Source organism: Sinocyclocheilus rhinocerous, unplaced genomic scaffold (assembly GCF_001515625.1).
Source record: "Sinocyclocheilus rhinocerous isolate Xijiao unplaced genomic scaffold, SAMN03320098_v1.1 scaffold786, whole genome shotgun sequence".
Taxonomy (NCBI): Eukaryota; Metazoa; Chordata; class Actinopteri; order Cypriniformes; family Cyprinidae; genus Sinocyclocheilus; species Sinocyclocheilus rhinocerous.
The window spans coordinates 623,089-634,883 of NW_015661881.1; the positions used below are offsets into that span (position 1 = coordinate 623,089).

The 11,795-nt window shown below is 37.3% G+C and overlaps 1 protein-coding gene across 2 annotated transcripts in view; it reads right to left on the bottom strand.

The window, feature by feature from the left end:
• The window catches only part of LOC107726757 (methylmalonyl-CoA mutase, mitochondrial-like), a 39,777-nt gene that overhangs the window by 15,428 nt on the left and 12,554 nt on the right, over nt 1-11,795 (bottom strand). For both annotated transcript variants that reach the window (XM_016536442.1, XM_016536444.1), the window contains 3 exons: nt 10,994-11,109; nt 2,327-2,442; nt 1,174-1,305 (listed from right to left, as the gene is read on the bottom strand). In XM_016536442.1, coding sequence (XP_016391928.1) covers nt 1,174-1,305; nt 2,327-2,442; nt 10,994-11,109 — 364 coding nt within the window. The remainder of the gene's footprint in view (nt 1-1,173; nt 1,306-2,326; nt 2,443-10,993; nt 11,110-11,795) is intronic.

Consider the following 11,795-nt stretch of genomic DNA (forward strand, 5'->3'; position numbering starts at 1 on the left):
TGAACACCGTGGTTGTTCAGTGTTCTCCTGATGATGGACTCATAAACATTAACATTAGCCAATGTGAGAAAGGCCTTTAGTTGCTTAGAAGTTAGCCTGCAGTCCTTTGAAACCTAGTGGACTTTTACTCGTCTTGCTTTTAGAGTGTTCTTTGTTGGCGGAGCACTCCTGGGGAGGGTAACAGTGGTCTTGAATTTCCTCCATTTGTACACAATCTGTCTGACTGTGGATTGGTGGAGTCCAAACTCTTTAGAAATGCCTTTGAAACATTTTCTAGCCTGATGAACAACATCAACTCTTTTTCTGAGGTCCTCAGAGATCTCATTTGTCTGTGCCATGATGCACTTCCACAAACATGATCAGATTTTGATAGATCCCTCTTCTTTAAATAAAACGGGGCACACACTGACACCTGATTGAAAACGACTCTGAAAAACAGACTCTAATTTCACGTTCAAATTAACTACCAATCCTAGAGATTCACATACTTTTGCCACTCACAAATATTTAATTTAGTGGGCAACCAGTCTTGGGCTGCAGGGTGATATGGCTGTGGCTCTCATTTGGTTTCAGAGAAAGAAAGTTAAGCTGCTAGAATGGCCCAGCCAATCACCTGACTTGAATGCAATAGAAAATCTATGGAAAGAACTAAAGATTAGAGTTCATAGAAAAAGGCTTTTGTACGAAGTATTAAATACATTTCAGTAAGCATGTTCAATACTTTTTCCCTGGGTCATTCCATTTTATTACACAGAACTTAATTTCTGAACTTATTTGTATTGTTTTCTTTGTATGTATGGATTACTTGGGTTGTTACCAACATCTGGTGAAAATTTCATGTCAACAGCACCTTTAGAAATATATTTACTGAGAAAAATGGTGATGTGTTCAATACTTATCTTACCCGCTGTATATACATACATACATGCATACATAAATATATATATATTCACACACACACACACACACACACACTTTTGACTTTAATAATATACATTTCCAACAGTCAAGACCTGAGAAGGACCAGTTTTTGTCCACTTATTTGGACATACTACTCATTTGACATACTGATTTTAGCATACTATATAGTAGGAAAGCAGGCATATCTGGATGTGGAGAATGAGTAGAGTTCCCGAAAGTGGTACTCCGTTTCAGGAATCTGCAAGCTCCTACCTGTTGTGCGCCAGCGCTATCTCCTCATGCTCGCCGAATTCACTGCGGTACGCTCCGCTCACCATGCGCGTGCTGGCCTTGTGCTCCCCAAAAACAGATTTCATGGCATCTGTGATCTCCCCCACCGAACACCTACAGAATCCAACAGAATCCTTTAATCCACACATAATCACATTATATCATGCAACACAATTCCTGTATTGTTGTTTGGATTGTTATATGATGGAATTTGTGTTTGCAGTGCAGTAAAAAATTAGAAATAACATTCCATATGTTCAAAGCCCAATCTGCTGCTGAGAAACACCAGCTTCGCATTAAGCTGGGCAAAACACAGACACTTCCACTAACTCGAGCTCTTCCAGCTGGACTTCCAAAAGCAGGAGTGTTTATTATATGTGAAAAATCAAAGAAAAAAAAAAAAGTTGACCGGATATTCTGGACTGGAAACCCACAGATTTGCATGAGAAAAAAGTATAGAACTCATTTCAGTGAGGAAAAATAAAAAATATTATATAATACAATGTAATATAATATAATATAATATAATATAACATAAAATAATAATATAACATAATATATAAATAATTGCAACTTTTCATCTTACAAGTTTGACTTTGATTCTAACAATTCTAAGAAAAAAAGGCAGACTTGCAAGATATAAACTGTGTTCTAATTTTTTCTAGTTTACAACTCACAATCGTTTACCTCTCGCTATGCTGTTTTTTTTCCGCCAAGGTAAAAACATAACAACAATTTTGACTTTTTTCCCCCCAGAACTGCAAGTTTAAATCTCTCATATCTCAGAATTGCTAGAAAAAAAAGTCTGAATTGTGAGATAAACCTGCAATTACTCTTTTTTTTTTCTTTGCAAATATGGAGGTGTAATCTCATCTGAGTTTCTTGTTACAGATTAATAATTATGCAAATGATTAGATCTAAAGCTAATAAATACACTGATAAATAATAAATAATCTAATGAGCAATAAATGAAAAAGCAACTGACACACTAATTCTTCACACAAATAAGTGACACCCTAATATTATTTCAGGTTCAGGATTTGAATAAACCTTTTGTAAATGTGTTTGCTTTTTGGTTGAGATACAATCATTTTCAAAAGTTCTCTGTATCTGGACTTCATGAAGCCGGACCCACCGGGCTCTCGCAGCCTCCACGGCGAGCTCCAGTAGATTTCCATCTCTGGTACGTGCACACTGTTCAATCGCAGCCAAGCACCTCTTCGCCGCCTCTGCATCCCTGCTTTCTCTGACCTGCAGTGCAATCACAGCTTCATTACAATGACCCTGGATGAGCCAAATCAGGAATCAGCTCAGAGTGTATAAAAAAAACAGGCGACGTCCATCTGAAATCATGTAGATAGAGATGTAAGAGAATATAAATACATTGTGGGGAAAAACCATCTCAGAAAACACTATATACAATACTATTTACTATCAACTGAACTGCTTTAAATGCTGTAAAAGGGGTGACTGACCTGTGAAGGCCAAACACAGAGAAACTGTGATCATTCTTATCTTCTAGCTTGTGCTAATAAAATGCCAAAAATGTAATTAACTAAAATAAAAAAAGTCCCACAGGATTATCTGACCATCTACATCATCTTTATTACACAAAAAAACATCAAATTAAAATACTTGAAATAAAACTGAAATATAAATGGAACTATATAGAATATATAAGTAAAAACGAATAAAACTATATAAAACAAAACAAAAAACATAAAATGCACATAACAAGCACATAACAAAATTACTAAAACTATAAACAAAAATAAAAAATCCAAAATATTAATAAACACACATATATTACACACATATACAAATATATATCTGTATCTAGATATCTAGACACACACACATATATATATATATATATATATACACCATATATACATAATTAGTTGACCTAAATTGGTATTATCTAATTGTGTACTGAAATCTAACAGCTGACAGCTGAAATTCATGACATTCGTGACATTCTAATTCATTTCATATGAATGGGGCATCAGTTCTTGTCATATTTTATTAGCATTTTCTAAACTATAGCGAATAAACTGTGATAATGTGAGAAATGTTGAAAGTGTCTAAATAAATTTTGGATTGACTATATATATATATATATATATATATATATATGTGTGTGTCTAACTGTAATACTAAAACCCATACTAATAATACTGATGCCTTTGCAGAATATAAAAGGGGTCATAATAACATATATTTTATATTCTCATAAGAAAAATAATTCATAAGAAAATGTCTTTTCAGGCAGTAACATTTAGCTGACCTGTCTGCTCTCTCTGTCTGATCAGCCGAACAATGCAGAGAAATTGTTAAGTGACATTAGAATCGAGGCACAGGAGGACATCAGTGCGCCGTGACTCAGGTCATGATGGATACATGGACATTGTTATGGCTAATCATTTGCAATAGAAAATCTGCTGCCAGACCCATAGATGATGATTATTAGGGCTGTAACGATTCGCTCCAGTGTTGCCAATTAATTTTCAGAGAAAGTTGCTAAAAGAAGGTCGATTTGTTTCTAAAAGTTGCTAAATGACGTTGTGATGTCATTGCGTGATGACGTCGTTGCGTAATCACGACGCAAAATAGTCACATCAAGTCTCAGCAAAAAATATATTCTATATATGTTAATTTAGATTTGTTTGTAAAATAATATGCATAATATAATATTAAAATATAAATAACTGTATTTTTAAATACATTGAATTATTGAACACTTACACAGTTTTGAATGATTACAATTTAAGTTTTTTTATAGCTAGTAAACTACTAATACTACACATTCTCAACAATTATGCTTTAAGCGGTGTATTAGTATTTAGTATGCTGTACTCTAAGAAAAGTCTGTAAAAATAGGGCACAATCTACTATGTTAATATGAAAGAATTTTCCGTATTGGTTTTTTACCTGCATTTTAAATTACACATTGTGTTTTCGGGTTTCAGGATTACAATGGATAATGGATAATGTCCTGGAAAATTACTAGTATCTTTTCCATTTTTCTTACAGTGCAGTAACTGATCAACAATCACAGGTACAAGCCACTAACAAAGTGTATCATAAATGAACAATTATTCAATTATTTAATTATTATTATTAAATTAAACAATTGCAAATAGCAGCTAACTCAGTTCACGTGATGTATGTACTGCTAGGCATCTTTGGTTTCCTCTTTTTGTGTCATTTGGATGGAAAATGAGTGCCTTTTTATTGTCCGAGTCACTAATCAAAAGTTGCTAAAAGTTGCAAATAAATGTAAAAAATTGCTAAATTTGTTGCTAGGTGCTTTTGGAAGAAAATTTTGCTAGGGTAGTCTGAAAAGTTGCTAAATTTAGCTACAAAATTGCTAAGTTCTCGATGCATCGATTGCAAACCCTGACGATATGCATCGATCTTGAAACATGGATTTTTGAATCGTGAATCATTGATTTCGGCCAATAATCGATTTAAAACGCTAAGAATCAAATTAATCGCGATTTCTATAGTGATTCAATGCTCTAAAATACATACACATTCAATTACTACAAGCACGAATTAATGGAGGCCTTAAACCGCGTAATTTGCATCCTCACATCTCTCCTTCACGTGCTCTACAATATTCACCGCCTGTCACAGGATTGCACTCGCGCTCCGTTCATAGCTCTCACTGACACATTTTCTGACCAGCCAATGTGTGATCTCTCCTCAGTACTCGTGGCCAGTACTGCTAGAGTAAAGTAGTTTTACTTTTCTGTAGTTTTTCAGTGGCTCTCGGGTCATACCATTGACATTACCTGAGCAGTTGAAGGCTATGCATTTATTGCATGGATGGAGCAAAAACAATGTGCCTGAAAGCATAAGCACAGTTCCATTGAATGATAAATGACTTTTAACTTAACGTCGTTTAACTGAAAGTAAGAAGGAAATTGTTAAAATAACCACAGCATTAACAACAACCAGTGTTGGGGAGTAACTAGTTACATGTAACGGCGTTACGTAATTTAATTACAAAATAAATGTAACTAACATTGAAATAAGAGGTTTATCTGTCAATCAGATGCGTGAAAATTGAGTTCGTTATTATAGCAAACAGTAGACATCGGGCGCATTTACTTTCATAATCATCATTCAAGAAAGGAAAAGTTATATACTGTAGGATTTTATTTTATGAAAATAAGATAAAGAAGCTCATCATACAAAGGTGTGACATAAAGTGTTACCCTATACATTCCCACTATGCTACATAGTAGTTAACACGAAATAATAGGCTACTTTTAAAGTAAATTTCTGCATATGCCATATGTCATGCCATAGCATCATTAAACTAACATATAACATAAAGGTGTTTTTGTTTTTTGCCCTCACTCTCTGACTCCATAAAGTCTGCAAAGCATTTAAATAATCCTGTGAATGCACTTAAAAAATACAGAATCGAATCGTTAATCAAATCGCACTGAATTTAATTGTAAATCGTCTCGACTCATATCGTTCTGAATTGGCAAAAATCGTTCTTGAATCAAAAAGAAACCCTATGAATCGAATCGATTCGCTGTTTACCCAAAGATTCACAGCACTAATGATTATATTACAATCTGTGTCGGCAGTGCAATGGGGGAGGGAAATAATGTTACATGTAAAAAAAAATAAAAAAACATTTTTTTTCAAAATAAAACAATATAAATAATAAAATAACATAAAATATAAAAAGTAAGTAAACAAGTTTTGATTTTAAAGAATTAAAAGCACAAATGTGCAGCTTTTGTTTTTGTTTTTTTTATTATATGCACTTCCAGTGCATTACTTACTTTAAACATATTTTCCATTCTTTTTTACAACATGAGAGAGTCTAAATTATGTTCCAAGGTACCCAACATCACTCCGCAGATGCAGTACATACACTCTGTGAACCGAAGATGTTTTGGGTAACCGTGAAGAGATGAAGAGTGAACACATGCCAAATGCTTCCAGATCAAACAAACCACCTTCAAATCTTTGATCTGAAAGAAACTGGGTGGCTGGCACTTTAAATATTACATCATGGCTGTTGATGCGCTTACATATTCAACATTAATATACAGACTGTCCTCACATGAGAACTCCCAGGCGACGTGCTGTCAAGTTACGTTTAACATCAAACATCAAACTAAAGTTTATTTCTTAATGTGACAACACCCTAACCCTAAAACGACTCGCAAATAATTTTTCACTTCGGGGAAATAGCTAAAAAGCTATGAAGTGGATAAAATCATGATTTGAATGTGTGCACACTCTCTTATCATGTCAAACTGCTTTACACATGCAGCATAAATAAGTGGTAAATTACATCTTCACTAAGAGCCATGCATTATTAGAAACTCATGACATTGAATGAATCATTTGTAACATTTGTTTCTGTGAATGTGAAAAGCTGAACAAACTGATTCACTAAAATGATTTGGTCAATGTTCGGAATAGCATACTACTACAATACCCTTGCTATTGCTGCAGAGTGTGTACACTATGTACAGTGCGATGAGGTCAGGTGACAACACTGTATCCTGCATCATCCTGTCAGAATTGATTTTGCAATGGCCAGTCGACTCTATGCTATTCTATATGTGCTCATTACTGAAAGCTCATGAGGTATACTGAAAAATACTTTGAGGGTCAAAATAAATGCACTCCAACATCAAAGCATTCCATCTGATTTGATGCAGGACGTCAACTGATGACCAAATGAAATGCATTTCAGTGCATCTACTATATTATCAAAACTGGCTGTTAATATTTCTCAGCTTATCGGAGCTGCTGTGCTTGTTGTGTGCAAAAGACGACAGGATTTTCAAATAGCTCACACAAAAAGGACAACTAGAAATGTACTGCATATACATACTGTTGTCTGTTATGATCACCAACAAGATGAAAAAATAATAAAATATTAGTAAAAGTAATACAAATAAAACTAAATATTGTGAAAAAATATTACAATTTATATTTGATTGTTGATTGATTGTTCCTTTATGCATTAAATAACAATGGTCTTTTTCATCAGGAATCAATTTAGTTAGGTGACAAACATTAAAATACCTGTCTGCCCATTAGCCAGTGGCGTAGTGTCTGGGCATGCAGGGTATGCACGTGCAAATGGGCCCGGGCTGATTGGGGGCCCGCCCACGGGAACGAGAGAATGAATTTTTAATTCGTGGCCACAATAAATATATTTTTTGTATGCATGTCATGAGCAGTAATTTGTTGTTTCTCCGTAATTTCTAATTTATCCGTCATTTTTTCGTCATTTCGTTTGTTATTTTTTGCACCTTGCGGCAGTGCGGCTGCCGTAGAACTACACGCCGTCAATTTTAAATGATGCTGCATTACATGCAAACGCTGCGCCACGGCAAATTTAAAAAAAAAGAGAAAACACTGCATGTGATGAGAGATTAGTGGCTAGCTAAGAACGTTAAAGGATGGACAAATACAAACATAAAAGTGGGGCCTTAAAGAGGAAAGAGAGGGTGGAAAAGTTAGTCGCGACACAAAAACTAACTAAAATAGACAGTTTTTTGTGCCGACCTACTGCGAATGACACTGATGTCGAAGGTGAGAGGGACGTTTTGTCAGCTAAAATTAGCAGTTGCACGTCTTTGGATGAGAACAACAATGCAGCTGACAGCTTGACGAGGTTCCAAGAGTCGGGAAGTGAAGAAGCAGCCGCAGACGAGCCAAAAGCTGGATATTCGGCGGGAAATATGTCGGTGGGTTACACAACAGATAAAGGACACTATCCAGACACACTAACAGATGGGCAAGTAAAGCATTTTATTGTGTCACAAGGTTCATGCAAACCCCCCGGTCCCTTTCCTCGAGATCCATTGCAAGGAGACCGGTGCTTTTCGACGAGTTTTTACTCCACCACAACAAAAGCTGGTATTCAGCTACCGCGATCTTGGCTGTGTTACTCGCCTAAGCTTGACGCTGCATATTGTGAACCATGCTGGTTATTTGCAGACCGCAGTCACAAAAGCTACAACGTGACATGGACACAAGGAACTAGAACATGGCAGACCCTGTCAAATAAAATTTCCAGACATGAAAGCGCAGAGTGCCATGTAGCAGCTTGCAGTGTTTATGATCAGTGGCGTCTGCATGGCACTACTGATGAGGCGTCAGAACAGCAAATCCGTGAACAAGTAAATTTTTGGAGGCAGGTTCTTGACCGGATCATTAATGTCACTTTAACTCTAGCACAGTGATGGGCAAACTTGGCCCTTCCAGGCCCCTTTCCTGCAGAGATTTGATCCAACCCTGATATGACTCACCTGCCTGTAGCCTTCTAGTAGTCTTGAAGACAATGATTAGCTGGTTCAGGTGTGTTTGATTAGGGTTGGAGCTAAACTCTGAAGGAAAGTGGCCTGGAAGGGCAAAGTTTGCCCACCCCTGCTCTAGCATCAAACAACCTTGCATTTCGGGGACACTTCGAAAACAATGAAAGTGTCAACAAAGGTAATTTTCTCTCCATCATCGACCTACTGGCCAAGTATGATCCATATTTGAAGGAGCTGCTCAGTCGCCCTGCTGGTTCCGTTAAGTATCTCAGCTCAGAAATCCAAAATGAACTTATAGGTATACTTCAGAAAGAAATTATCGGTATAATTAAGGCTGCGCCGTTTTTCTCAGTGATCATGGATACGACTCAAGATGTATCTAAAGTGGATCAGATGAGTCAAATCTTTCGGTATGTAACCATAGAGAGAGATAGCCAGGGTGCTGCAATGGCTGTGAAAATCAACAAGTCTTTTCTGGGATTCTTGCAAATACCCGACTCGTCCGCTGGCACAATAGCCAATGAAATTATATGTTCGGTTGAGGAAAAAAGTCTCGATATTTCAAAGTGCCGTGGCCAAGGATTTGATGGGGCCGCGAACATGAGTGGCATATACACGGGAGTTCATACAGAAGAGACAGCCAAATGCCGCATATGTACACTGCGCTGCCCATAACTTAAATCTGGTCCTCAATGATTCAGTCAAGTCAATAACAGAGCTGACAAAGTTTTACAACACAATGGAAAACTTGTACGTGTTTTTTGCGCACAGCATAAAGAGGTGGAATGTATTGGTTGAGATGACTGAAAAACTCACTCTGGCTGTCACGCTTAAAAAACTGTGTGCTACTAGGTGGGCATCGCGCAATGATGCAGTGTCTGCAATCAGATACAGATATGTTGACGTGTTGAAGGCCCTTACCAAAATTTCACTTACCAGTAAAAAGGCAGATGAGCGCAACGAGGCCATGGCTTTGATAAGGCTGATGGAAAGATTTGACTTCGTTTTTATTATAGTCCTTCAAAGTGAAGTCCTGGAACAGATCAATGTCTTTTCAAAAATGCTACAGGCAAAGGATGCTGACCTTCATAAAGCTACAGAGTTACTTGACACTGCCATCGCGGAGTTGACAATGTTCAGAGAAAATTTTGAGGAGGCAATAGCAACCGCAAAATTCATGGCTGAGAAGTGGGGAGTGAAACAAACCTTTGAAAATGAAAGAATTAGAAGGGCAAAGCGCCATTTCAATTAATTCGATCAGGATGAACGTTTGGCTGATGCTGAAAGTTACTTCAAGGTAAATGTATTTTACGTTTGCCTAGACATCCATCATTTCCCAGCTGAGTCAGCGATTTTCAGTTTTGCGATCAGTTGCCGATTTGTTCAGAGCGATCCAGCCACACATACTTGCAACTGAGGAGAAGAACACTATATACGAGGGGTCACAGAGGTTAGTGGAGAGATACAACGAAGACTTGTCTCCAGCCCTTCCACAACAATTGATAGCATTCCGTGCAGCCTTTAAAAGACAAATCAGTTTTTTGATTGTTGAGAACAACTCTATTATATCTAGCTTCAGCGACATGTGCACCGTTTTAGTTCTCTTTCTTACTATCCCTGTTACTGCTGCTTCAGCGGAGCGCTCTTTTTCAAAACTGAAGCTCAACAAAAATTATTTGCGGAGCACCATGTTGCAGAACAGACTATCAGGACTGGCTATTCTTTCCATCGAGAATGCACGAAGCTGTGAATTAAACACCAAGGACATCGTGAATGAATTTGCTGAAAGAAAGGCCCGAAGAAGGCAACTAAAATGAGTGAGTAGTTTTGTTTATTTACATTTTGGGCCGCCGTGCCAAGATTGTTTGTGTTTGCATGCAGTAGTTTATTATTGACATTGGCTGAGCCTTCCTTTATTTTAGACTTTTTTTTTTTTTTAGTTCCGTTCTGATTGTGAAAAAGTTGTTGGGTAGAGTGTTTTTTTATGGCATTGTTTTCTTTTGATACGCTACAGTGAACGTCTATAAATGTCTCTTCAATGTACTTAGAGGGCGGGGTTAGGGGGGGCCCGTACAAATTTTTTTGCATATGGGCCCGGGACTGACTTGCTACGCCACTGCCCTTAGCTTTTAGAGAAATGGTAATTGCTATTTAAAGATTCATACCTTAATGTTCTCTCCATGCTCCTACATCACTGAATATAATTCTATAAAGTTCAGAGTCAATGTCATGTATTTTCTTTAATGTTCACAGATCTGTATTGCAATGATTAATACAATGATGACAGTTTCTCTGAACAAAATGATCAATTCTGGTCAGTTCTATGAAGCACTTCAAGTACTTGATTGAATTACAGCCCTTGATTGTGATTAGGTAACTTCACAGAGAGCTCTGCTGGGAAGAGACTATATGTGACTATTTCAGATCGCATCAACACGGATGAAGGCACTTGACATCAAAATCCGTGAAGTGAATCATTGCCGGAGGGAACTAACCTTGCGCAGCTTTTCAATCTGCTTGTTACGCACAGCAGTGTTGTCGATGGAGAGCACATCCACAGTTTCTTCCTTCTCCAGGCGGTACTTGTTGACCCCCACGATGACCTCGGAGCCTATTGTGAGACAGAGAGACAGTGCGAGGTCATCAGCAGAAGAGCCTAAATAATGAAGGGCGATGCTAGAGATGCTTGGAGCTGAAATAAACCATCTCAGATTTGCAGATCTTGGTGCATGACCATGTACAACAAAAAATTTTCTCCTGAAAATAAGTGAAGTGAATGACAGAAGACAATTGACAGGCTGGTCCGCTCATGCATATTTCACTACTCTCCTAAAACAAACCCATGCACACAAGATAAAATCGCTGAGGTCCCTCAAGAACAAAACCCTGAGCTTCTAGTGTCAGAATGAATGCGGGATCTGTTGTGAAGCCAATATGGCTGAGTATCTGTTTGAAATGATGTTCATTGCATCTTCTGGGCAACTTCAGCGAGACTGTGACATTCGCTGATAACCACAGCCTGAGAGGACCATCTGGAAGGTCATATAGAAATGCTGGAAAACTGCAAGTTTACCACACTGAACATCTTGGATTTGAAATCCAATTTAAACCTGTAAATAAAGTTTAAGGATTCAAAAAATGTAAAACAAAGAAACATCATGGCATAAAATGAATTAAAAATATTTCAGGTAGGTTAACTCAAGAGCTGTTGTCATTAAAGCAATATAGGAAAAAGTTCAGTTCAACTTTGAACTCAATTTGTTATGCTGAGGACAAAGTAATAAACGGGGGGGGGGG